At 58.0% G+C, this 27,391-nt stretch overlaps 1 protein-coding gene across 1 annotated transcript; it reads right to left on the bottom strand.

The window, feature by feature from the left end:
* Positions 1–37: 37 nt before the first annotated feature.
* Positions 38–26,313, bottom strand: LOC137161951 (uncharacterized). The gene is made up of 17 exons (XM_067561441.1): positions 26,220–26,313; positions 25,663–25,884; positions 25,230–25,367; positions 24,304–24,461; positions 20,945–21,026; positions 19,239–19,454; positions 18,755–18,895; positions 16,121–16,287; positions 14,981–15,093; positions 14,128–14,246; positions 12,384–12,544; positions 11,776–11,888; positions 10,563–10,687; positions 7,927–8,142; positions 7,085–7,189; positions 1,762–1,851; positions 38–266 (listed from the first exon to the last, which is right to left on the bottom strand). The coding sequence occupies exons 1-17, from the start codon at positions 26,311–26,313 to the stop codon at positions 118–120; spliced, it is 2,409 nt and encodes an 802-aa protein (XP_067417542.1). The 3' UTR covers positions 38–117.
* Between the last annotated feature and the right edge of the window lie 1,078 nt (positions 26,314–27,391).

Here is a 27,391-nt window from a genome sequence, read left to right as displayed (position 1 = left end):
AGCACAAAACGAACTGGGAAAGGGAATAAACGGGGGGGGGGGGGACCTTCGCAAGACAAGAACACGGGAGCTGTCACTGCTCTGCCCTTTCCCAGCATTCCCGCAGGCACGGGTCGCTCAGGGGAGTTTGCTGTTGTAGATGATTTTAGATGCACTCGTTTGATCACGCTCATCCTCCGCGGTGAGGTTGAGGGACTGCGAGGCTTTGGACTGCACCATCGATACCACAGCCAGCTCCTCGGGGTCCAGGACGCCAAGGCTGGAGTCTGCAAGGAAAGGAAAGAGCAGATGCTAGCTGGGGTGCCAGGAGCTGCTCCCAAAGTTGACGTGCTCCAAACCTCCCTGCATAACAGAATGGGCCCAGCAGAGGGGCCGCCGGGCTCCAGGTGCAGGAGACAGCTGCTCCAGGCAACAGCCTCCGACAGCTGGAAATCCAAAGGACCCTGTGACACCAGCCAGCCGCCCTGGGACTTCAAACCCCATCCTGTGGGGCACAGAACCTGGAGAACAGGTTCTAGCCAGGGACTGGGCATTTCCTATTCCTGCTGCCAGCTGCCAACACCACGTGGTCACTGCTGGCACGGCCAGCACAACAGTCCCAGAGACGTCGCTGCCCCGGAGAAGACATGAGTGTAGTCATGCTGGGGCTGGCTCTGCTGTTCAGGGCAAACTCAGCTGTCTTCCTGCCCAGAGGTAGGCCTAATTCCCTGTCACCCTGGCCATGCTCCTGGTGCTGGCTAGCACGGCCTGTGCCAGGGGAGAGCTGGTGGCCGTGTGGCCCCGGTGTGCTCACGGAGCCAGTGTACAGGAGCTGCAGGAGACCCCAAATCTAGGCCCTGGGGTCAAGAGGCTCAGGAGTGGGTGGAAGCCCTTGATGCGCTGGAGACAACAATCTGCACTGGGTACAGCTCTGGCCTCCCCTCCTGGGGAGAGCAAAGGGGGGCAGAGAGAAGTCTTCACTGGCACAGTGTGATGCTGAATACCCTGCATCCCTGTGGCCAGGACCTGCTGCTCCCACCTTTGGAACGGAAGAAACCCTGGGGCTTCCCGGCTTTGACAGAGGGGCTGTCATTGGCCAACAGCTTTTACGCGAAGAAGCCCCACAGCTGGAGCAGGTCTCCCGGCTTGGCGAGGTGGAGCATTTAGCAAATCTGCCAGCCCCTGAGCCATAGAACAGGCCCCCTCGGGCATCCAGGGCTGACTAGGTGTGAAAGGTACCACGCCCCGTCTACACTAGTATTCAGAATCCATTCGTTAGAGCCCGCTCGCTAACACACGTCTAAAAACCGGCTCCTCCCGCACCCAGACGTGGCCATAGGCAGTGTCACCCTCCGACAGCGCAGGAGGGGACAGGCCATGCATGTGCTTGCCAAGGTCTCACACACCCTTTGAGCATGATCCCAGCCTTCGACCCCACGGGACCCCTGCAGGCCGGCTGCCCCCTCCCTGGCAGGAGTTTTTGTTGAGCTCTCTGGGGCTCTGTCTCCAGGGGAGGGGTTTGCACCAGGACTTTTTGCACCAGTTGTTGGATCAGCCAAAGGCGAAGTGGGAACTTCTTGAGCTTTCCAGGTTGGGGAGACAGGAAAGTCCAGGAGGACTCCGGCGTCTGAAAGCCTGACAAAGCCAGGGGATTCAGCTGCTAGGTTTCCCCTGCTGCGGAAGGCCATTCACCCTCTGTGCTCGGAGAAGTTTGTTATCCTGCATCTGCACCAGCCCAGGGGACGGAAGCAGCCGGCAACGCCGTGTGCCATGGGAACTTACCAGAGCAGAGGGGCAGGCAGAGGGAGCAGTTGCTCTGGGTGGTTCTGTGGTGACAGTCATCAACACAGCTCTGCACAGGGACACCACACACTGCAAAGAAACAGGAGTGGCTGTTACCCTCTCCCCAGAGGCTCACACCAGCAGAGACACGGCAAGAGAGAAAGCCCCAGCACTGTCCTGCAACCTCACAGTCACGCTAGATGTGATAGACAGTCAGAGCCAGCCATCCACACGGCCGCTCATTCCCTCCACCTGTTTCCTGTCCAGGTCCGGGGTTTTATACTCACCGCCTGTTTCCCCCTCCATTGAGGGGAGAGGTTGCACATAACTGTGTGTGCACAAGTGTAACTTCAGTCTGGAGTCCTTTGCAATCCCCCGGTAGCCTGCAGGGGCATCACCTGCACCCTCAAATGCCACCTCCAGCAATGAGCTGGGCCAAGATGAGCGGGAGCTGGGGGCGTCTGTCCCTCCCAAGAGGGTGGACTGCTCAGCTCAGGGAGGCAGCAGGACATGATGCACTGGGGAAGGGGCACAGGGAGGGAAGGGGCTGGGGCATGAGTCATTAGGGAGAGGTTCTGGCCACCCACAGCTCCGGGCAAAGGGCAAAGCTCACTCCAGTGCACTGAGCGCTGTGCAGGCTCCAGGTGAGAGGCCTGCAGCCCACAGCGGCAGCACCAGTGAACTGGCCTTGCAGCTTCCTGGGAGCTGTGGCAAACCAGCAGTCGTGTCGCTGGAGAACCCCAAGCTCCAGAAGGCAGCACTCCAGTCCCTGCAGTGAGAATCCAGTGCCCTGCCCTGCAGATCAAAGTGAACTGCTCGGGGTGGGGGTGTCAGCCTGGACTCGGCCCAGGCCATCATGCTGTGACTGGCTGGTGCTAACCTTCATCTCCACTCACCCCAGGGCCCTGTCAGGACACAGGCAGCTCCAGCTCAAGCCTGCTCTCTTCGAGGCTGTGACTTGGCTCTGAATATTTGCCCCAGGAAGAACTGGCATGAAAGGAACCACTCCAGGAGAGAGAGATTTGGGAATCTAATCAAAATGTCACCTCTTCTTCGGCACACACCCACGCAAGCACATGCACACTCGCACGTACGTGGACACACAACACACGCGCCCCCACAAATACACAGACGTGCACGCTGTCCCACAAATACACGTGCACAGACGTGCCCACGGTGGGCTCAGCAGAGGACCAGTCCTGCGGGGGGAGTGACGGGTAAGCTCCCCCTCTCCTGGCCGGGTAGCGTTTACACAGCACGGGGTAGCGAGAGAGATACTGAACGTGACACAAGCTCCAAGTCTCCACACCATCCACGCTGGCTGCAGATCACGATTCAGGGCCGCCTGACGTAAGGTCTCTGGAGTAGCCCTGCCCCTCCCCTCCCAAGACGCTGCCCCCTCCTGTTTATGCCAAGGGCAAGGGGGCAGCTGGCACAGGAAGCGTCAGGGCCACTGCCTCCAGCTTTACCCCAGCCCGGCACAATCCTCCTGGCCTCTCCAGCTTCCTTAGGGCCATTCTGAGCCACATCAGTGGCACTGCGTGGCCGTAGCCGACTGGAGAACCCAGCCCACGGCGCTGCCCTGAGGAGCTCCACAGCCAGGCAGACGGGTCCGGTGATCTCAGCTCACCTGCTAGTGGACAGGGAAGCATATGACCCAGACACCATTGTTGGCATCTGAGCAGAGAGGCCCCCGACTGACTGAGCCATTGCACCATCTCCGCCCTAGTGAGAGGGGGGCGGGAGGGAGGGAGCGTAGGGTCTGAAGCACATCGCCAGGTACAGTGGAGTAGGGGCAAGCCGGCGCTGCCACCACCCCACTGTATCTGTTCTGGGAATAACCAGAGAGTCCAGGCTGCACGGCTCTCAGCTGTCAGAGGAACACCTCACCCTGGCCCTGAGGAGTCGCATGGAAGGGCCCGCTCTTGCTCTGACGGCTCAGCACTGGGCACCAGCTGGAAGTAGGGACTGGCAGCTCCAGACACCAGCCGTGCAAGACCTTGCCTACAGATCTGTGGGGAATCATAGGATCCATTCCACCTTAAGGCAGATCTTACAAATTATTCCACCTGAAAGAGTCCAAGGAGGAAAGTAAATTGACAAACAAACAAACGCCACACATCCTGCCAGCCCTCCTGGAAACAGCACTGCAGGGAACAGAGCAGGAACCGGTTTAATTATCCTGGCGTGCCAAGAGCTTGATTTTATTATTCCATCCTAGAGTGAAGCTTGGATTTCAACACTAATCCCCATCTGGAATGATCCAGGTGACTCCCACAACACAGCCTACACCTGCCCGGGCCACGCACAAAACTGGGTCACACCACACAGTTCACTCCTGCCCGGGCCACACACGACACTGGCCCTTGACAGGATGGGGATGCAGGTCCCATGCCAGAGTTGCCATCTCTTCTGATTTTATCACGAGTCCTCATCACATTTGGTGCTTTTTGGAAAGCCCCAGCTCCTGGATTCATGGGATTAAGTGGGACTCTCAGGATCCATTTTAAAAAGAGTCCATTTCTAGCCCTTGTGATGGTGGAGAAAAGCCTGAAAACCCCACAAGCCAGTACAAGAACCTCAGCAGCTATTATCTTTACAATCTCTAGCTTTTTAAAGCCAGTCTCATGATTTTGGGGCCTGAATTGTGATCTCTGAATCCTGGGGGTCAGCAGTGTCTCCTGTGCCAGGGGAGGAATTTCAGGCCCCCTTTGGAAATGGTTCCCCTCCCTGTTCCAAGTGGCTCGTCCCTCTCAAGATGGCTCCAGTGCAGGGCTGGGGGCTCCTGATTCCTCATCCTGGCTCCACGCTGTGTGAGCAGGTCCCTTGGACCGCTCCCTGCCCCAGCTGCCCTTGTGGGCTAAGGCCACTCGCTCAGTTGGCGCCTGGGGCTCAGTAGTAATGTGTGCACAGCCCTCCAGGGATTGATTAGTCGTCCTTCCACCAGCTTTCCTTGGTGATGCAGACCTACCCCCGCACTCTCCCAGGTTACATCATTGCAATGCACCTTGCAGGAGGCCACACACAAGCTTCAGCTAGTGCAGAAAGCAGCAGCAGGAGCCACTCGTCCTGTGCTCCCGGCATGGCCCGGGCTCCCCGCCTGCCTCCAGCTGCAGTGCAAGGCATTGCTCTGAGTATGTTAGGAGAGAAGGCAGCCGTGCTTAGCTGGACATCTGGGTCAGGGATACGGGGAGCTGTCCGGATAGCCATGTGAACACTCAGGACCTGGGAAGTAGGAAGGCAACTTGTTTTTAAAAGCGGATATGCAGGAATGCAGGGGTCCACACAGCTTTCCTGAGCCCTGTGCCAGCCCCTCAGGGCCACATCACTTATGCCCGAACAGCCAAGATCTTCAACACTGACAATGCTACATCGCGTTCCTCGGCCTGGCTCAGGACTGGCCACACCAAGGCCTGCCAGTCTCCTGAATCCCGTCCTGACTGTGTAGATCAGATGAAGCCTTTCCTTCTGTCCGTCCATGCCCCCGGACCCTAGCTGTGCCCTCCTGGGAGTGGAGGTAGGTCCTCCGTGGCAGGAGCACACCCCCCATTGTCCATCACAGCCCATGTCTGTGGGGCTTGGCTCATCTTTTCAGACAGTTTTGCTAAACAAAGGCACTGGCTGGCCTGCCAGAACAACAGATGCAAAACCTGCAGATATACCTCCACTGCTACAATGATCCACACACCCCACAACACATCTTTCAAGATCTATGGGTCCTACACATGCCTATCGCAACATGTGGATACCTCACCCAGGGCGCTAACTGCCCCACTAACAACTATGTGGGTGAGGCCAGGTAATCATGACATTCTCCAATGATCTCGCACAGGCAAATGATGGGACAAAAATACCTCCTCCCCTGTGGGTGAACCCTTTTCCCAAAGCGATCGCACTATAGCTGACCTCTCAGTCTCGTCCCCAGAGGAAACCTGCACAACGCCTTCAAAAGGTGAGCCTGGGAGCTTAAATTCATAACTCCGCTAGACACTAAAGATCATGGACTGGACAGAGCTTCTGGTTTTATGGTTTATTACAACAATCTGTGACCCACTAACCCCACTGTGTGTCCTGTGACTGCAGAGGTGTCAAGGTGCACTCTGCCTTGAATAGTCCTTTAGCCCTGCCCTACACTAGACAGTTAGGTCGAGGTAAGGCAGCTTATGTCGACCTAATTGTGTCAGAGTACACACACGTCAGAGTGTACACACACGTGTGTCAGAGTACACACGTCAGAGTACACACACATCAGAAGTACACACACGTGTCAGAGTACACACGTCAGAGTACACACGTGTGTCAGAGTGTACACACACGTCAGAGTGTACACACACGTGTGTCAGAGTACACACACATGTCAGAGTACACACACGTCAGAAGTACACACCACAGCCTTGCTCCTGCCAATGTGAGTGCCCTGGGCAGGGTGTCGGTGTAGTTCGGGTAATGCAGCACTGTGTGGACACTGCCTTACTTACACTGGCTGTTGGCTGTCTCGTCAATTTCATGGCTGGAGATGTGACATTGACAAGAACACTGGTTTCTGCAGCTGCTGCCCGTCTAGCTGCAAACTGGGCTGTCAGTGACACCCAGGCGTGTGGCTTGGACTGCCCCCCGGGGTCCCAGCTCCCCGCTCCCAGCAGGGAGCCCGGCTTCACTGAGGCTCCCAGCTCAGACCCCAGCTGCCCCCCCCGGGCTCTCAGTTCCTTGCTGGGTGCACGGCAGTCAGACTCCAGGCATGGATTTCCCCACCAGGGCAAGAAGCTCCGTATGGCTTCCTCCACTCCTGGCTGGGAGCGGGGAGGCAAGAAACCCCGGGCAGGGGAGGGAGGCAATGGGGCTCCCAGCAGGGAGCTGATTGGAGCTGAGAGCCCTGGCTCTCAGCCGCTCACACTGCCTCTCTGCAGGCGGTGGTGACGTCGCCCACCGCTGACAGAAGGGTGGTGTGGACATCAGCCACGGCAGCAGTGAAGAGGGGGGGTAGCTATGTCGGCAGGGGGAGACGCCCTCCCATCGACATAGGGCTGTCTACGCCGGGGGTTAGGTTGGCATAACTGTGCCGTTGCAGCGTGTCTATTTTTTACACCCTTGAGCGACGCAGTTCTACTGATACACATTAGAATCATGGACTATATGAGGGTTGGAAGGGACCTCAGGAGGTATCTAGTCCAACCCCCTGCTCAAAGCAGGACCAACCCCGACTAAACCATCCCAGCCAGGGCTTTGTCAAGCCAGGCCTTAGAAACCTCTAAGGATGGAGAGTCCACCCCCAGCCCCTTTTCTCACCGCACCAGAGCAGGCAGCAGAAGGGCCAGGCTCTCACCTTGGGTGGCCGACACCTGGACTCTGCCACTGCAGTCACACGCGGGTCGCTCTTGGGGCGCCGAGTATCTGTGACAGCGCATGCCGCTGAACCGCTCCGCACATACTGCAACCGAACAGGAGAGGACGCTCAGCAGACTGCACCAGGCCATAGGCTGGGCAGACAGTGCCATAGCGGGACCGGATCTAGCCCTTGGCACGCACACAGCCCCCTGCTCCCAGGTCTGGCAGCCTTCACAGAGCAGAGTAAGCATTGTACGGATGGGGTAACAGAGAGCGGACCCTGAGCCTGGTACAGGGACAAAAGACGTGCTGGGCCTGACTTGCAACCCTGTTGCAGTGGCCCCTATGGGTCTCTGTAGAGGTACAGAATCAATAGGGCACAGGACATCCCCAGCCATGGCCCCTTCCACTCCCTTCCTCCCATCCCCAGCTCGCACCCTGCTCCCAGTCTGCCTGGAACACCCCGAGTCAGAGGCTGGGATACAGGCAATGCAGGGGCCCCCCTGTACCAGGATTATTCCCATTATACCTGCCCTGCAGTCCAACAGTGAATCTAAGGGCTGGGAAAAGGGAGGGGGAAATGCAGGCACAGATTGATGGGCTTGACTGACCCAAGGTCACAGAGCAGATCAGTGGCAGAGCTCGAACTGAGTCCCCACGTCTGATTCTCTCTTGTCCTGCATCAATACCCGGGCACAACCCTTGCAGGGATGTCAGTGACTGCACAAGGAGCCAGGCAGGACAGGATCAGGCCTGCAGTGCCTTGCTTTCTGCACCAGGCCGTGCTACCTCTCTGCAGTTATGAGGATGCGAAGCATTTGAGCAGGGATCTGCCCTTACTGGTCCATACGTAGAGTGTCGAGTTGGGTCTGGAGACGATGCCAGCCATGGAGCTGAGCAGGTAGAAGCCCGTCCCAGACTGCAGAACGGCCGCGCACACGCTCCTCTCACGGAGACACTCCTGCTTGGCCTCCTCCAGGCTCTCGGCAGAGGGGTGCAGGAACGCTGGGTTTCCCACCACGCCCCAGTGAGGCTGCTTCACAAACCACTCTGTAGCTGGGGGAAGCAGAGGGTGAAAAATGTCTCTGGGTCTCTTGTGAAACTCTTGCGTTGTCAGACACACGGCTGCGAGCCACGGCCTCACTTCCACCCAGTATAGCCTGCGAACGCGCTGTACTAAATCCAGGTAGACCCAGTACAATGGCCCTGCGGGAGGGGATGGTCCTGCTGTAGGCACGGCAGTGCAGGCAGTGTGCATCGAGCCACCCAGGCAGTTCAGAGTTGTCTGTGCGTCCCCAACTCCCAGCCACCACTGATCCCAAAAGGGGCAGCAGGGAACGGGCAGTGCAGGAGGCTGCGTACACCGCAGAGCAGCTGTAACAAACACCCTTTGGGACATGGGGTCTCTGCCCACATGCACAGCCAAATAGCAGAGCCAACATCGCCACCCCGGACTAGCATTTAGGGGTGTCTTCATTTGGGAGAGACACATTCCAGGGGCTGAACACCCACCCTCAGAAAATCACGGCTCTTTTCCCAGCCACCTCCTGCACTGGGGCCGGAGGGCATGTCATGGAGCCAGCTCCCCCTCCAGAGGAGTCGGAGACAGAACAGGAGCCAGGATTGGGCCCCATGCCGTCCCACTTTCGCATGGAGACCCATGGCTGGAGTCTGTGGAGGCCGTGTGAAGGAAGCAGAGGAGAAAGTAACTGCTTTTCCAAGCTGGGGGAAGCACCAATGCACCCAGGCAGGGCAGTGATGGGAATGGGAGAGCGCACAGCAGCACAGCCCTTTCGGAAATGGATTCAGCCAACCGAGAGCATGCGAGAGCTCTCAGCCTCCCTCATGGACCGGCGGGAATAGGGGCTTCTAATTCTGCCCGGGATGTGCTTTTCTAGAGCAGAGCATGACTCTCCTTCCAAGCTGGGCACATTTTAAAATTCCATTTTTATTCAGATTCCTCTTCACTGCTGCCCTCACTTAACACTTCTCCCCCCGCCAGACTGACAGAAGCGGCTGTGCGTTGCTGGGAATAGGAGAACAGCGGCATCTGTTTGGAAAGTGATGAGGATCGTCCTCCTGGCACAGAGTATTAAGAGCTAGCCTGTGTACTGCTTGCTATTGCTAAAGACACACAGGAAGGGGTTACTAAGACTATGTGCCAAATCGTTATCACTTGGCTTTAAGATTTTAATTCCTTGCAAAATTACAAGTAATTAAAGATCAAAGGCGATACACTTCTGAGACTGCCATGATGCTGGGGGTTATTTTCTGTCCAAATTAATAATAAAAGGATGATTTGCCTGTGGTTATAAGGAAGGTGCTTCTAAAGAAGACGTAATTACAAACTACTTAACCATAAACTTGGCCCCTCAGAGCTTCTGAGCCGCTTTAAAACTCTGCAAGTTCCCTCCCAGTCATCCCAAACCCACTTGGCTTAGTCGAGCTCCTGGACAAGTGGGTCTTATGCGTGAATGGAGGGGAGGGATCTGGAGGGCACAGCTCACTGGGGAGCACCTGGAGGAAGAGGCTGGTAAGGGGGCTGGAGAAGGGGCAAATTCTGGGGAACTCCCAAACTCTGCAGGAATAGAGTTGCACTACTGCAGCGCTCAGAAATTTAACTGGAGCCAGCCCTGTGAGCTCTGGCTGGGCCTGGTGGCAAGGCAAGGGGCAAAGCAGCTTTATACAACCAGTGATAGAAGACATTTCACTAAAGGACCTTGTTCTTCTGTATCCCTGAATAGAGGAGAACCAACTGAGTCCCGCCCAAAGCCACCCACATTACTCCTTTGGCCACTGACCCGACGTAAGAGCTTGAGCCCACAGGACCTTGGCGAGCGATGGCTGGGGCCAGGGTGGAAATCGCAGTCCCACTGGAAAGTCTGTTGCAAACTGGGAGGCCAGCCAGCCCCTCCCCACCGTTCTGGCTGGGTGGGAAGGACTAAAGCCATGGCTATTTGGTGGCCCCTGAGGGAAGTGAGCTGGGCGGATCCCTGCCGGTTCTGTCCAACGCTACAACGGACCCTGATTTGCCACTTACGGGCAGTCGCAGTGGCAGGGCTGAGGACTCACTCTCCACAAAGAATGGGCTCCCCTTCAGCCCCTCCCTTGGCAGGGGAGTTCACACAGCCGGATGCCAGGCTGCACCTGCTCTGGGGCTAGATAAAGGACTCAGTGCCCAATGCAGTGCAAGTGCTTTCCTGCCCCTGGGAAAGCCAGCGTGCAGAGCAGCCCCTCTCAGCATCCGGCTTGTTGTGCATTTTGTGTCTTGCCTTATTGCCTGGGTTGCCATAGCAACAGAGCTTAGCTTGTTGCCATAGCAATAGAGTTAGACTATTAGGGGATAGCTCCGCCAGTCCCGGCTGGTTTTAGTGTAGTTCAATACAGATTTTCCCTGGGTTTGCAGCTGTCTGTGCTCCGTGCTGGTTTCTCTCTGAATACAAGGATTTAACATGACAGGGCTCAGGCTCCCTTACCCTCACTGCACTTGCAGATGAACGGCTTTCTCTCCTCACAGCTGGCGTCTGTTAGAAGTCCGGTTGCCGTATCCAGCCACACGCAATCCTTCAGGCCGCCGTCCGCCAGGTCATCTCGCAAGTGCCTTTCCCGAAACATAAACCAGCAGCAGGGCTATTGTTACTGTGCAACACGCAGTGACCAGCCCCAGCACTCGGCTAACCCCTACGCCCCGGGCTGCCCACCACCCTTCCTTTCACACCAGCAGTCAGCAGCCCAGCTCCCCTGGCCTGCTCTGGGGTCTGACGGTGGGAACTCCCAGCAGCCTTGGCACAGACCAGCCCTTGCTCACAGAGAGAAGTTGGACTATGCAGTGTCTGATGCTCCCTGCCCCCTTGCAGCACAGTTGAATATCTGTGGGATAAACACCTCTGCAAGGGGCAGCTGAGGAGCCAGGCAGCAAGCTCTCAGTGGCACCCTGCTCTCCCCACTGGAGGAGGGGCCTGCAGCCGGCTTTGCTGCAGCAGCTTGTGCGAGCGGTGACTTTTTAATCTGGGGGGCCATCAAGTGGCAAGACTGTGAACCGTCACGTTAAGGAAGGAGGCCGGTTGGCTGAAGCGCTCTGTTCTCAGAGTCACGGATTCCAAGGCTGACCCCTGTCCAGCACAGGCCAGGGAACTGCCCCCAAATCATTCCCAGAGCAGAGCCTCTCGAAAAACAGCCAGTCTTGATTTAAAAGTTGTCAGTGATGGAAAATCCACCGTGACTCTTGGTAAGTTACTACAATAGTTAATTACCGTCACTGTTAAAGATGTATGCCTTATTTCTAGTATACATGTGTCTAGCTGCAGTTTCTGGCCATTGGCCTGTGTTAGACCTTTCTCTGCTGGACTGAAGAGCCCATTATTCAATATTCATTTCCTGGTGAGGTATTTATTGACTGGGATCAAGTCACCCCTTCTCCTTCTCTTTACTAAACTAAATGAATTGAGCTCACGGAGTCTATCACTCGAAGGCAGGTTTTCGATCTCTCTAATCATTCTCGTGGCTCTTCTCTGAACCCCTCCAATTTATCAGCCTCCTTTGGGCATTGTTGACACCATTGTTGAACTAAATGGACATTCGGCTGATCCGACCTGCTGATCCCTGTGTGCGCTGGCTGGTCAGGGTTCAGACAGGCCCTGCCATAACAGCTTTCACATAACGTCCCTATCACGAAAGCCAAGTGCTCACTCTGCGAGCTGCCTGGTGACGGGGTCTCGCGTAGTCCACAGAAACACAGATTCATCCGTCTGATCATTCAGGCCTGTCCAGTAGCGACCCTGGAAGTTTGAACAGATCCAGTCCTGGAAGGAAACGGGACGGGCTCAGGATTGAGGGGCAGGACATTCTTACACTCAAACGGTGGGTCTAGAGCTTGGCATCTCCCACGCTGTGCTTCGCCACCTGAACAGACCCGGCTTGATCCCCAGTGCCGCTGAGCCCCTGCATCCAGGGCGAAGCTCAGCAGCCCTGCACTCAGATGCCTGACGTTAGCCAGGCCAGCGTGGAGCCAGCGGCCTTTGTGACAGATTGGGGTCTTGTTTCCTACACGCTCAGTTAAAATCAGCCTATTCCTCCTCCTCCCTGTTCCTTACACTGCCGGCTCCCCTTGTTTTCAGTGCTAGGACTCTGCCTGCTCAGGCAGCTGGGCAGCTCTGTGGGCCCTAGACTAGAGCGCTGCCCCAGCGTCAGGGCAGGGGGGGTTACTGTGCAGCCCTGCCCCCCCTCATCTCCTCTCGGCATCTTATTCCAGCGCGTCTCTGGCGCTCTGCTGGGCTGGCGGGTTCACTGGGTCTTACCTTCTCCTGGCGGGAGGTCAGATACAGCAGCTCTGTCTGTCTGAACTGCCGACACACCTGCAGCCCCTCCTGCCAGGTGCTGGCCAAGGTGGGGTCCCAGTAGTAGCAGCTGGCGTTCCAGTGTCTCCAGCCAGGTGCCGTGGGGCAGCGGCTCACGGGAACTGCCATGGAGAGAAAACACCAGCTAAGAAAGAAGGGTTCAGGGTCATCTCCATGGCTCAGGGAGTCATTTATGGAACAACAGCGGAGCGTCCAGGCAGGCCCAGCTCTCAGCGGTGGGGTGCGCAGGGGTGGGCAGGAGCTGATCAGGAAGAACCTCCCCTCGTTTCCCCCCCACTCAGTCCAAACCCAAACACGACCCATCTCTGGGCCCAGCCCACCTCTCAGGGCAGACCCACACACACACACATCACCTCTGGCTAACGGCCATGCCCTCCTTCCCGACTCTCACCTTCTCTGCCCTAGATCACGGTCCTGCTTTAAGTTCTCTGGTTATTTACCGAGATGTCTGCTGGGCCGCGCTGGGCGGAGCGTACTCTGCTGCTCTAGCACAGCCCCCCGCAGCACGCCCTGGCAAACAGCCCCCCGGGCTGGGCGGTGGTCACAACGACACGCTGGGCTGGGCTAGGACCCCAGCCCACTTTGCCAGTGTTCAACCCTGAGCTGCTTTGCTTCTTGCTTCCTGCCCCTGTCCGAGGGGTGACCGTTCTCTCATTTGTCCTGCTCGCCGTGCCTGTGCCCGCATGCCCAGGGCAGTGGGGGCCCCTGGCTCGTAAGCACACACTGGAGGTGCTCAGCCAGCTTGGCTTGAGGACGCCCTGTGCCACAGACTCCTGTCTTCCCCCGTGGGCAGGGAGCTCCGCTCAGTGCGGTGCCACCAAGGGTGGAAATCTTCCCGCTCTTGGAACTGAACCTTCCTTACCCCAGGCCGCCTTTGTCAGAGCCCGCAGCTGGCCGGGCAGTTGCCTTCCCTTGGTAGGTTAGCAGGTCCCTATCCCCAGCCCTGCGGAAACCAGACCAGGCAGCTCCAAGGAGCAAGAAAAGCGACAGCGAGCGAGAAGGAAAAGGAAGCTCCTGCCACCCCCGCCAGCATTCTGCAGACCCGGCAGCACCAGTCAGCTCGCGCTGGCAGGGCCTGGAAACAGGAACTCCCTTGGCATTAAAGGAGGCTGGCCCAGCAGCAACGTGGAGCATCTTCTCCAGATGCAGGTCACATAGAGGGCACAGGCATCAGGCCAGACTCAGCTGCTGTCCATGGCAAGGGCTGCCCGCGGTGTGGTCACCCGACCAGAACCGCAGAATTCACATCGTCACACCGAGGCAGCCGAGGCTGCATGCAGGAGTCAGGACATCTGTGCCCCCGGCCGGCCGTGTAGCCGGCCCTGCTCCGAGCACAATGAACTGCTGCCATGTGGGAGCCTTCGGCCCCCTCCCTGACAGACAGCCAGGGTGCTCCCCCGGCCCAGCAGGGAACACAGGCCAGAGCTGGCACAGGAGACTGGCAAGTCCCCCCCCCAGCTCTCAGGGCCACCACAGGAGACGGGGAGCTCGCCCTTCCCCCGCCCCGCCCTCAGGGCTGGCACAGGAGACCAGCTGCCAGACCCAGGCGTGCAGGTTTGGCAGCTGCTGAATGGTGAGTGTTACTGAGCCTTGCTCCAGGCTCCCTGGCAGCGTGCGGTGTCCCAGGCTGTCCCGAGGGGCCAGGCAGTGAATTCTGCATCGCGGCTGCCGGGCAGGTACTCACCCTCTGCTCCTTCACAGACCCAGGGCTTGAGCTCTGAGCAGCTGGACACGGCAAGGCCAGGATCCCCAGGGGCTCCGATGCCCAGACAGCCTCCCGGGCCGAGCAGCACACCAGCCAGCCTGAGGCGGAAGCACAGGACGGTCTCTCCGGAGCCTGGCCACGCAGGAGCCCTTGCAGCTCGCACCTCAGGCCAGGGGAAGCCTCAGGACCCCCTGCCCTGTGGGACAGGCCATGGCCTCAGCCCACTGGAGAAAGACAGGGGTACGGTGGGCACCTCCACCCAGGCAGGATACACTTGCACTGGGGCTGACTGATGGGGGCAGGCAACATGGAAAGGAGGGTCCGTAGATACCTCAGTCCATGCAGAAGAATGGAGAATGCCCCCAGCCCCACAGGCGAGGGGGAGAAACGCCCCAGGTGCACGGTTTAGCAGTGGGAGGAGAGACACTGCAGGTGCGCAGCCCCATGGGTGTGGGGGGGGAATGCCCCAGGTGCCTGGGGAGCAAAGGGGGATGCCACCCCATGTTCCTGACCCCCTGGAGGAGTGGTGGACTCGCCTACAGTCTCTCAAGGTGCCCCTGTACCCAGGCCGTGCCAGCCGCTCTGCCTGTAAGGGTGGGCAGGTGAGTAGGACTGGCCGGAGGGCAGGCCCAGGCCCAGCTCGGGGAGTGAATGCTGCCCCCCCCCCTCCCCGGGCAGTAGCAGGCCTGGGTGTTACAGCCCCAAGGACAGCAGGATGTGCGGAGCAGCTGGGGGGCAAACCCACAAGCAGACAGGTGAGTATCTGACCCCCAGCTGAACACTCCAGCGCTCCCCTCGCAGGCCCCTCTGGTACGCTCCGCTACACGCTCACCAGGCGGCAGTGCCCTCTGTGTGCTGAGTCCCTGCCCACGTCCAGCTGCCGTCGCCATCTAGGTCGTTCAGCCCCGTCCAGCTGTCCCTCTGCACCATGGCTGCCACCCAGGCCTGCATGAAGCGAGCAGCTCGGTCAGTGCAGGGCACGTCTCCGCTCTCTGACTCAGCCGAGCTTAGGGAGGGCCCGTGGGGTGGTTAGGCAGTAAGGCAGCCCGGGAGGAAGGAGACATGTAGGGCGAGTCCTGGGGCAAGAGGCAGGGGGTGCTATCAGTCAGGAGGAGCTTACCCTGCCCCAGGGCGCCTTTAAATCCTTCCCGGCTAGCTGGCGTTCTGCTACGCGGAGCACATCCTGGGGGAGGATGCAGGGCACGCTGCATGTACCCAGACCCCCTGCCCCGGCCGTTCAGTGACTGGAAAGGAGACAGCACAGGGAAGTGGCTGCAGCTGTCCTTCTAGAGAGGGGACTGCCCCCAGGATCCCGCCCCATGGGGAGGGGGTGCCCCCTCTGCCCACTGGGCTTGGCGAGCACATTGGTGCTACTCCTTCCCCCTTCACTCCGAGCCAGCTCCAGTTGGGGGCAGAGGGGGCCAGGCATCCAGTAGCCACACAGGCCATGGCCCCTGTGTGTGGGAAACACAGGCTGGATGTGAGGAAACAGCTCAGCCTCACAAGGGCAAGCCAAGCGCCAGAGGAAGCCCCTCCGTCAGCCCTGTGAGCAGCAGGAAGCCGGCGTGTGGCCAGGACTCTGCGAGGATCTTCAGAGACCCCTGTCCTTCAGGGGCCTCTTCCCACCCCAGGAGCACCGCTGGCTTGGTCCTTACACAGATGGCCCTCTCGCCCCTTCCCTGGGCCGCTACCTGGCCGACAGGCCCAGGGCACTGGCAGGGCCAGGTACGGCGGGGGTAAATGCAGAGGGGCTCCAGGATGTTTCACTGCGGTGACGGTCAGTGAGCAGAACATGGGGAAAGGAGACGTGGGCCGGAGCCTCAGGAGTCGCCTTCCTTCACACGCGGACGGACAGACAGCAGCTAGGGGCTGGAATTAGAAGGCTCCTAGGCTTCCTCCCTGCTTCCTAACCTGTTCTGCTCAGGGAGAAGCCCAGAGGGGTCGTGCCTCAGACCATGCACAGCCTCCGTACCTTCTCCTCCAGGCTGTTGAGAACCAGCAGCCCCATGCCTTCTCCAGAAGCACTGCAGGCTGCCTCCGCTTGCTGCCACGTCTTGGCATCGCTCTCCTCCACGTAGTAACAGTGTCTGTCCCAGTACCACCAGCCAGCACCCCCAGGGCAGCTCGTGCTCCGGAGACCTGGTGAGACAATGAGAAGGCAGCCTTAGCTCATCACTGGAGACGCCCTTTGGGCCAGGGCCCACAGTCCTCACCCGCTGACTTGGCCAGGGGCCAGGATCAGGACGGGGCCACCCATACAGCAGACTTACCCGGAGGGATCTCTGCCACGCCAAGGATCTCAAAGCGCTCCGCAGGCACGAAGTGGGGAGAGGCTTCCCTGCTGTCCCTCACGCACAGCAGCACCTGTCACTGTCTGCACCTCCGAAGGGGGAGCTGAACCCGCCTCTCCCCTGACTCCCGCTCCCAGCCCCGGCTCCCCCAGACATTCCCTAGAGCAACCGGTCACAGGATGGGGCAGCAGCATTGCCAGGCAGGGCAGGAGGCAGGGCAAAGGCAGTTTGTGACCCGAGGCACGCCTGGCCTCACACCTTCCACGTGACTGCAAGGAGATGTGCACACCATACGCCTTGGGAGGAATCATACGAAAGCGGATGACGCTGGTTATTCATAGCATTGTAAAAGGCATGTGTGAACCTTCTTTGTGACGTTCTGAATTCCCTCTGTCTGATGATACTGGAACATGTCTAAGCCCAGACAGCCGAGCCCGGGTAAAGGAGACAGGCAGGGCTGTCCTAGACAAAGGAACGGGGCTTTACCTCAATTTACGTATTAGCAGTTACACATCGAGCTAAACCCAGGGGTTTATCCTGCTCCTGAACTCGAGAGACAGGATTGACATGACTCCCGCACCCCAGAGAGACCCTGACTTGCAAGACAAAGACATTGCTTTGGGGGTGTAAGGAACAGGGGGAACCTCTGTCTTTATCCTTCACCTCAGGAGACAAAGGAACCAAGCAATGGGATCACTGCGCTGGGTCTTGGCCAGCCTGTAGAAAGCTGGAAAGGAGACGGAGGGCGACAGAAACCACCCTGCCCAGACTGGATTACGTTTTAGATGCGTGTTGTCACTGCCTCTATCCCCTTTACCTGGTATCACTTGGCCAGGTTCGTTTGTTAATGAACTCGTTTCACGTTTACTATAAACCAAGCCAGTGCTGTGTTTGACGGGAAGGGTGTATTTATCCAGGTACGTTACTGAGCTGTGATGTGCTGACTAACACAGCAGCAACATTAATATCTTCTGGGGACGCACCGTGGTGGGCGCTCTGCCCTGCAGAGAGACAGTTGTGAGGGGCTCAGGGGCAGGAGATCTCTGGTTGTTACCTGCGGGGCAGGGTCTGGGCTGGGAGAGCCGGGAGGAGTTTGCTGGGGAGGCAGACAAGCTGGCGTGGCAGGGAGCTGACACGCAGTCTAAGTACCAGCAAAGCTCACTCTTGCTGCAGCAGAGGGGTAACATGATGGCTCCCAGCTCTGGGTACCCCAGCAGCATGTTATATTACCCCTTTTCTATGCAATGGTTCCTTCCCCACGCTGGGGTCCTGATGCATCCCTCGAGGGAGGGGAAGGCACTGCAGGGTATGGCGGTGCTTTCCCACCCCTCAGCACTGGCAATGCGTCCTGCACTGAGGCATACGCTCACTAGTGCCACTGTGCAAACCAGGAAGGGCAAAGGCCTTTCCCCAGATGTGGCTGTCAGTTGAACGTGTGCAGGAGATGGAGCGGTTACACAGGCCATGACACGTCTAGGAAAATGGGAAATATGGGAAGGAGAACAGCACCCAGACTGCAGGGCACAGAACTGCCCCTGCACCATTGACCACGGCTACAGACTGGCTGGCATCCACTCCCGGGTATCTCTGAGGGTCAGAACCCCTCCAGACTCACCCTGTGCCCCTGATTCTTGCAGCAGGAAGCCAGCAGGGGGTTCTGGGAGGGTCCTGGTAGGGAAAGGGTGTGTGACGCTGTCCAAAATGTGAGTGGCCATTTATATTATTTAATAACAATATGACAAAATTGCAATGATTCTTATAAGCTATGCCATGTCCGGCGCCATGGGAGAGGTTAGAATGTGTTGAGTATGATAATATTGTTTGTGTGTCTTTATACTGTAAATTATAGGTGTGTGTGATAACACTTGTGCTGTGCTACTGGGTTACACCCCCCAGGAATTTAGTGCCAGCAATAAAGGCGGCTGTGTAACTTCTTGTTTTAGCTTCTTTATACCCAGTGTGGGGAATCAGGAGCAGTTTGTGACTGGGTAACAGCGTTAGCCACCAGTGCTGGGAGAATCTGCTCTCCTTTCTGCAGCCTGCCCTTGGCATTCTCAGGTGGGCTACCCCAGGTGCGGACGGGTCACAGGGGGCTCTCCTCTCAATGGTACGTTTAGGCTGCACCAAGTGGCGGGTGGGGGCTCGGGGCCTGGTTACTCTGCCCTTCGCTCAGCCAGGCTCGGTGCATCTCCTCTCCCCTCCACGTTATCTTCCATCCCTGAGTAACCGAATCCAGTGCATGTGCCTCCCGCCACAGCCCTACACGCACCCACAGCCCCACTCTGCCGGCGCTGGGGGGTGGGCTGCACCCTTACCGTGGAGACAGGAAGGGCCAGCCCCGCGGACACAGCTCAGGCTTCCTTCGCAGCGGCCATTCAGTGGGTTACAGGTTCGAGTGCTGGGACAGAGCTGGCAGCGCCGCGCACAGCTCACACCGTAAAAGCCAGGGGAGCAGGCTGCAAATACAAGCACACCAGCCACTCACAGCCCAGCAGTGCCTTCATTAATGGGGCCCTAGCCTGCTCTCGCTGGAGGCAGTGGGAGTGTTACCTGCACCTGCTGGAGCAGGAGCATGCCCTGCGCCTTTCAAACCACCCCAGGCTCAACGCTGGAGACGCTGCTATAGGGACCCAGTCTGCCCCTTCCCCGGCGAGGGCTGGGCAGCACCTAGCAGGGCTTTCTGTGCTCACAGGTGCCCCAGTGAATGGGTCTGAGCCCCACTGGGAGAAGGGCCCAGCCAGAGGGCAGCCCCCTGTCTGCGGCCCCTGGGAATCACCCAGCAAAGAGCAGCTTCGCTACCTGTCTTGACGTAGAGGGTGGCACCGGAGCCGGGACTGTCGACGAGCACCGTCCCGTTCACGGTGTAGTGGGCGCCCGGCAGCCGCACCACGCCGGTGCAGTTCTCTCCCTGCAGGAAGCACGAGTCCTTGGCGGCCCCCAGCGAAGCATGTCTCTGCCAGGCCGAACCCTTGTAGGAAATGAGCAGCTTCTCCCGGAGAGCGGGCAGCTCCAGGTCTGCAAAGAGCATTCCCCGCAAACCTGAGAGTGACAGCCTCCCGGCCCCCGGTGCCTCCATCTGCAGTGACAGCCTCCACCCCCCGGTCCTCCCCACAGCAACAGCCTCCCTGCCCACCCCTGACACCCCACGACAGCCTCCCGGCCCCCCTCGCAGCGACAGCCTCCCTGCCCTCCCCCACCCACAGTGATAGCCTCTCTGGCCTCCTCCCTTCCCCCCCCCCCAGCCCTCACCTCTGGCAGTGACAGCCTCCCCCCGCCCCAATCCCCACCAACAGCAGCGATAGCTTCTCTGCCCCCCTGCCTCCCCCCCCCCCCGCCAGCCTCCGCCACCAGCAGCTCCCTGGGAAGAGCCAGGCCAAGGTCGGGCCCTTCCCCTCACAGTTCTGCCCCCAGCGCCCCCTGTACCTGACAGGCCTGGCCCCGCTCCCGGTGGCCCCTGCACGGACTAGAGCTGGCTGGGGAGCTCTGGAGGCCGGGGGGACGTGCAGCCTGCGATGGCACCAATCCAGCTCGCAGTCCTCGAGCACCTACCTGTCCCGGCACAGCCCCCCGGATGCTGCAGCAATGGCGCGCAGAGAAACTGGGGGGGCACTTGGTCCCGGGCTGGTGGGAGTTAGGAGCAGTCGGGGCCTTGGACCATGACCTGCACAGCTCTGCTGCCAGCTGGTCCCGCTGCAGTGGCTGGGAGCTCTGGAGGGAGCTGGCTCAGCACTCCAAGGTGGAGGCAGGGAGGGTCTCAGACAGGCCGTGCTGGAGCTCAGCCAAGTGGGTCAAACGCTAGATTTCAAATCCATGGGCCTGATTCTCCTCTCAGCGCCACCCACATAGCTCCCGGGGCTGCAACGGGCAGACTCCTGACTTCCACCGGCATGAGGCCAGGAGAACCAGGCTCTCTGGCTCCGGCCAAGTGAGCAGGGAGCCTCCAGACAAACGCCGCCCCCCCTCCGTGTCCCAGTGGTTTATTAGGCTGCAGGGGGGCAGCGTTGCTCAGGCATGGCAGGCCCCGAGCCCCTGACCCCGACAGGAGCAGCTATCGCTACTGCAGCACCCCACTCCACCCCAGATCAGCCGCCAAACACCGACCTGCCAAGAAGGGAAGGCCAGGGATGTCTCCTTTACCAGTGCATGGCATGCGAATAACTGATCGCCCCTCCCAGAGAGCCCGGGAGGAGGAAATGGCTCAGGTGTCTGGCATGGGAAATGCAGAACCCATTGCCTCTAAGATCATCATGGCTGCCCATTTGGGGGTTCCCCTGTCCCCCAAGGCAGCAGCAAAGAGCGAGCCCCACTTTCCCCCACGCAGAGCCTGGCCAGCATGTCTGCGCTGCCTTCTTCACTGCGCTGCAAGGCACGCGGAGGGCTCTGCTGGGCGATCCCTGCTCGGGGCCTGCCGCTGGAGCACGGGGAAATGGCCCCCGGGCTCCCAGACTCCCAGCCCACCTCACAAGAGCAGAGAGAGATTCCTGGGAGGAGGCCAATGCTCTGACCTTCTGCTCGCTGACAAGACCAGAGGGACCACGAGGGGCAGCGTTTCTCAGGGCCTCGGCCTTCGGAAGGGGTCACACAGAGCTGAAAGAAGCAGAACGAGTCTGTGCTGGAGACTGGGCTGAAGAAACCGTCCCTAGGCGTAGAGCTGGGGAGGTGCCGGCCATTGGGCCAGTGCAGGCCTTGAGCTGAGAGCGGCAGGAAGAGGCACCGCCCAGAGTAGACTATTGGTGTGTGGTTCTCCCCATCTCTGCACACTGCCCAGCCACTCCGCGCCAGTAACACGCACATTGTGCCTTCCAGGGCTTCGCAAAGAGCCCGTAACTGAGCCTCTCAGGGCAGCAATTCACCGACACTGCTCTCCGCCTCTCGGGGGCCTTCCCCAAGGCTCTGGGAGCGCCCTGCGATCACTAGCTCACGTTTCCACGCACAGCCCTCGCTCAGGGCAGGGCCGGCTGCTGGCACATGGCGGAGGCAAGGGCATGTTCCCCCTGGAGAACATGATAGGCCAGTTCCTGGGAGCTGCAGTGCGAAGGCTGCATGCCTTGCGTATTTCAAACCAGCCCAGAACAAGAAGCGCTAGAGCCGCTCCTTCCATGCTCTGTAAAGGACCGGGCCAGACCGGGAGGCCTTCCCTCTGCCCTGTCACTGCCCCTCCTACTAAGGGGGGGGACTCTGACAAGGGTTACAAACCCCACTGTATGCTATGGACACCTGGGAGGCTTAGCCCCTGGGGTTGATCGCAGGGGCCACCGTGAGAGCAGGCTGTTCCCCGTGCAGAGCTCCAGAGGACGGGGTGGTTGGAACCCCCCCCCGACAGTGTCCCTGCCCTGGAGGTGCTGCAGGATTTTCTGCCCTTGCAGAGTGCAGGAGCAGCAGGGAAGCAAACTATCAGTCCTCTGGGTCCATATCACTCGGAAAGCTCTCTCCTGCTCCCCACTTCCTTGGTTGGCCCCCAGGGGATGCCCCTTTGTGGGCTTAGGGGGCAGGTCAGGGTAAAGCAGGCTTGGCAACGGTACCACACTCCATGGGCTTGGGAGACCCTTCCCACTGCATCCCCTGCACTGAGCAGCTGTAGAAGTGGAGCTGCCATAAGGCGGAGGCTAGCAGCCCACCACTGCTGAGAGTTTGCTCCTGACTGCACATGGCAGGCGGATCCCTACAGATCCCCCTGAACCCTGGGTGAGATGGGGGGGACAGACTCAGCCCTCACAAGGTCTCAGCCTCTCCCCCCAGCAGGAGCAGTGCTGGGGAACACCACAAAAGGAGCCTCACAGAGGTTGGCTTCCCCCTCCCCGAGTCTCCCCCCACAGGGGCGGTTTGGTAGGACGGAACTGTCCTATCTTAGCCCCTCCTTCAGATAACCCCTTCCCCAGCTACGAGGACCTCACCGGCACTTAGAACCATAGCAATGCAAGGCTGGAGGGGCCCTCAAGAGGTCATCTAGTCCCGTCCATGCACTGAGACAGGACTAAGTATTATCTAGACCACCCCTGACAGGTGTTTGTCTAACCTCTTCTTTAAAACCCCCAGTGATGGCGATTCCACAACCGCCCTGGGTGATTTGTTCCAGTGCTTACCTGTCCTGACAATCAGGACGTTTTTCCTAATGTCCAACCTAACTCCCCCTTGCTGCAATTTAAGCCTGTTGCTTCTTGTCTTGTCCTCAATGGATAAGGAGAACAATTTATCACCCTGGTCTTTATAACAGCTTTTTTATGTACTTATAGACCCTTATGTCCCCCTCTCTCAGTCTTCTCTTCTCCACACTAAACACACTCAGTTTTTCAATCTTTCCTTGCAGATCATGTTTTCTAGCCCTTTCATCATTTTTGTTGCTCTCCTCTGGACTTTCTCCACTTTGTCCACATTTTTCCCAAAGCGTGGTGCCTAGAACTGGACACAGTACAAAAGTCGAGGCCCCATCACTGCTGAGCAGAGTGGAAGAATTATTTCTTGTGTCCTGTTCACAACTCTCCTGCTAATACAGCTCAGAATGATGTTTGCTTTTTTTTTTTTTTTTTTTTTTGCAATAGTATTATTCTGTTGACTGATATTTAGCTTGCGATCCACTCTCATGCCCAGATCCTTTTCCTGCAGCACTCCTCCCTAGGGAGTCCTTTCCCATTTTGTACGTGTGCAATTGATTATTCCTTCCTAAGTGGAGCACTTTGCATTTGTCCTTATTGAATTTCATCCTATTTATTTCAGACCATTTCTCCAGTTTGTCAAGATCATTTTGAACTCTAATCCGGTCCTTCAAAGCACTTGTGACCGCTCCCACCTTGATATCATCCGCAAACTTTATAAGCGTACTCTCTATGCCTTTATCCAAACCATTTATGAAAATATTGACTAGAACTGGACCATGCACAGATCCCTGTGGGACCCCACTTGATATGCTCTTTCAGCTCAATTGTGAACCATTGATAACTACTCTCTGAATAAGCTTTTCCAACCAATTGTGCATCTACCTTACAGTAGATTTGTCTAGGCTATATTTCCCTAGTTTATGAGAGGGTCATGTGAGACGATACCAAAAGCCGAGGGGCTTCCCCGCATTCACAAGTCTTGTTACCCTTTCAAAGAACAATATTAGGCTCGTGTGAGATTTGTCAAGATATGGTTCTGGACAAATCCATGCCAGCTGTTACTTATCACCTTATTATCTTCTAGATGCCTGCAAATTGATTGTTTGATTATTTGCTCCACTGTCTTTCCAGTTACCAAACTTGAGCTGACTGATTCATAATTCCCTGGGCTGTCCTTATTCCCCTTTTCATAGCTAGGTGCTATATTTGCCCTTTCTCTGTCTTCTGGGATTTCTCCCATCCTTCACGAGTTCTCAAAGGTAATCACAAAGGGCTGAGAGATCACTTCAGCCAGTTCCTAAAGTATTCTAGGATGCATTTCATCAGTCCCCGCCAACTTGAAGACATCTAACTTGTCTAACTTCTTAACCTAAGATAGGAAAAGAATAAGTTATGTCTACACTACACCTATGTCGGCAAAAGGTATGTCACTCAGGCGTGTGAATATCTCCTCCCACCCGAGCAACGTAAGTGCTTGTGAGCACAGCACTGTGTCAGCGGGAGAGCTTCTCTTGCTGGCATAGCTTCCGCCGCTCATGGGGGTGGGTTTTTTTATGCCAACGGGAGAATTGTGTCAGTACAGCTGCATCACTGCCGTGATGGCCTTAGCCTCAAATCCTACCCCATTTACACTGATGGTCACTGTGTTAGTCATTCGATCACTGTTAACCTTTTCGGTGAAAACTGAAGCAAAAGAGGATCCGGGTCCACCTCAGACACACATCTCCAACCACCCTCAGCTCCAGACCCAAGCTTTAGCATCTCCTCACCATATCTGGGGAGGGCTTGATCTCCAGGACTTCAGCAGCCAGATATCTCCTGCAGATAGACTCCGCTTCACGCTGACTGCCCTTGTGTTCCAGCAGCACACAGAATCCATGCTTGAACACCCAGCCGGCAAAGGGAGGGCACTTCAGAGAGATGTACGCTGCCAAAGAAGGGGAGTGTCCAGTCACTGTCAGTGTCAGAGGGGCAGTATCGAGCCGTGCGGGTGACACAGGACAGAACGGCGCTAGGGCGCCGCTGTGAGGCTAAGGAATAAGGCAGCGACAATGTTTACTAGTGACTCAGAGGCACGCTGGGTATTCCCCATCCTGGGAATGTCCCGTGTCCTGCCTGGTCCCAGTGCAGGAACAGTTTAACAGGAGCCTGGCAGCCCAGGAGAAGGGGAAATGAGATGCGATGGCATAGGAATGTTCCAACATCAGGCCACGTGTGCTCTTGCTAAACTCAGCGACAGCACTCCAAGAGAGGATACATTGAGAGAGAAGAGCCCCGAGAAAAGGAGGGGCCCCGTCAGCTTTGCAATGAAGGGGGCTGGTCGCGCAGCAGACTCTGCTCTACACACCGCAAGCTCAGCTAACAGTCAGCTGGGCCAAAGTCCATCCCCACCGCAGCAGTTTATCTCCGCAGTGCAACAGCACCCCTTCAGTTAACCCAGCACAGCTTGTGTGTCCACAGCAGACACACGCAGGGCCTGGCTTGGGCTGGGAGCTCACAGGAATCTACAAATGCTCGCTGTGGTTTTCATGACAGCAGCAGCGTTGCTGTGAGATGCCCTGGCCATCATCTCTTTGCTCTCCCCACCTAGCCAAGGCTGCCGTACTCCCCCACTGGACTGTCACAGCTGAACACAGCCAGCCCCGAGCCTGCCACCTGGGCAATGCCCGGAGTCCCTCTCCCCCACACTGCTGACCTGCTGCCTGCACGCCAGCACGCCGTCTGTAGTGCAACAGGCCGTCACAGGCGCCTGTTAGGGGGTTGCAGCTCACTCCAGCGGCGCACCCAGGACACTCGGACTGGCAGTCCTGCCCCGTAGAGCCCGGAACACAGCCTGCCATGGGAAACAGACACGTGATCCAACCCCTTCCCACTGAGGGGCCCTCCAACTCCACTCTCTGGAGTTCAGCAGGACCAAGGCAAGGGGGAACACCCCTCCCAGGCGAGGGGAGCAGGAGATTGCCTGTGGGCTTGGATCGGCTGCAGGGCAGCAGCAAAGCACCCAGGCTCCCCGACAGCTTTGGGCAAAACCTCCCGGCCCTGCTCCGGGGGTGCGAGGAGGAACTGCTGCCGCCTGCAGGGAGCAGGGCAAGTGCGAGCGTATCTAGTGTGAGCGGTTGCCCGGGTACCTGCTTTGATGTGCACAGCAGCTGCCGGGTCCATGGCCGGATCCTCCAGGTTCACAAAGCGTGTCCCTTGATAGAGGTAGTAAGCGCCTGCCGTGCTGACCACCGCCCTGCAGCCCCTGCCCAGCGCGGTGCATTGTGCTTTGGCGGCTGGCAGGGAGGAGAAGCTCACATCTGCAGACAAGCTTCCATACCAGGATTTCCCAGGGAACTCCAAGTAGACCGCTGCAGGTGTAGAGAAGCCCTGGGTGGTTATTCCGGGCTCAGCCTCACACACACTCCATTGGGCAGATCCTCCCAGATGCAAAGCTGCTGTCCATGCATCCAGGGGTGGTGACGCCCCACAGCCTCCCAGCCTGTCCGCCCCACGCTGCCCCTGCGCACATGGCTCTCATTGCTCTGCACCAAGAGGAGGAGGGGGAGAATGAACCCAGCAAGCACACAGTGATTGATTGATGTCACTGCAGCCCGTGGATCATCCAGCAACAAAAACACCCACCCCAGACCGGGCATGCAGGCTCCTTTCCAGAAGCCTAGCAGATGGCCCTGCAGATTCTTACTGTTCCTCCGCGGGGTCTGACACACCCAGCGGTGAGGTCTCTGGCACGGTTCCTCCTTCAGGAAGCCAGACGGCAGTAGCAGAACACAGACCATTTCACTAGCAACCTCCGCAGGGAGAATCCAGCTGGAACCAGAGAGTGGTGGAGAAGCATCAGTGAGGAGCGGCGTGGTGGGGTGGCAGAGTGCCCCATCCTGCAGCAGGCACTCAAGGGTCACTTCTGGGGCATGGGGCTCAGCATGTCCACACAAACACCAAACTCGCCCATAAGAAACACTTGGGCGCTGCAACTGGATGGCTTTCAAGGGCTTATGGCTAAGAGCTTGGAATGGCCTCTAATCGGACGCGCACCACCGCTAAGCGCAGCCCCAGGCCTCTGGACAAGGGGATGGAGGTTTCAATTACCCCGTACACTTCTGCAGAGGTCATATGCAACTTCCAGCCGTTCAATGAGTGCACCCACCCATCCGCACAGGCTGCACGGCCACGGTGGCACCATCCCGTGGGAGCTCAGGGACAGCTCTCTTCCCATTGCCGGGAGGGCGAACTGGATGAGGCTAAGAGCTTCTTACCTTTGCAAAGCCTTGTTAAAGGAGGTCCCATCAGCCCATTTGTGCAGAGAACCCCTGCGGATGCCATGCAAGCCAGTCCAGACGCTCCAAGACAACTCCTCTTGCAACCAGCTCTAGGATTAGCACAAAGCAGATAGTTCTGTATCTGACAAAGCTCTGGGCACCAATGACAAAGGCTAAAGACATCTCAGCATCTGCTCACCTAGCACAGCCACCTTCGGCTGCAAATGCAATGGCCTGAACACACTGACATCCACTCAGGGCAGCAGCAAGGGATGAGATCTTAGCACTCTGAGTGCCACGTGCGTGTGTCAGGGAGGGAGGGACAGAGAAAGGACATGTTTCCCGTGACACAAACACCTCCATCGAGGGGGAGGACATCAGGCCTTTGTCTGACTAACACATCTGCTAAATAAAGAGCAGGGCCCTCTCCAGGGATGCTCATGTTATGAAGAAAATCCTGCCATAGAGAACTAAGCAGCACCTTCATAGAATCCTAGAAGATGAGGGTTGGAAGGGACCTCAGGAGGTATCTAGTCCAACCCCCTGCTCAAAGCAGGACTAACCTCAGCTAAATCATCCCAGCCAGGGCTTTGTCAAG

This window comes from Emydura macquarii, unplaced genomic scaffold, assembly GCF_026122565.2.
Source record: "Emydura macquarii macquarii isolate MOO-44397 ecotype Brisbane River unplaced genomic scaffold, CSIRO-AGI_Emac_v2 contig_2417, whole genome shotgun sequence".
Lineage (NCBI taxonomy): Eukaryota > Metazoa > Chordata > Testudines > Chelidae > Emydura > Emydura macquarii.
This window is presented reverse-complemented; position numbering and strand designations above follow the sequence as displayed.

Bases quoted from the DNA above. Each gene is read 5' to 3' on its own strand.
- LOC137161951 (XM_067561441.1), bottom strand. From the start codon at position 26,313: ATGGTCTGTGTTCTGCTACTGCCGTCTGGCTTCCTGAAGGAGGAACCG. The intron at 25,885-26,219 runs GTAAGAATCTGC...CTACACCTGCAG, and splicing joins TCAGACCCCGCGGAGGAACA to CGGTCTACTTGGAGTTCCCT. The intron at 15,094-16,120 runs GTACGGAGGCTG...CGCTTCATGCAG, and splicing joins TCAACAGCCTGGAGGAGAAG to GCCTGGGTGGCAGCCATGGT.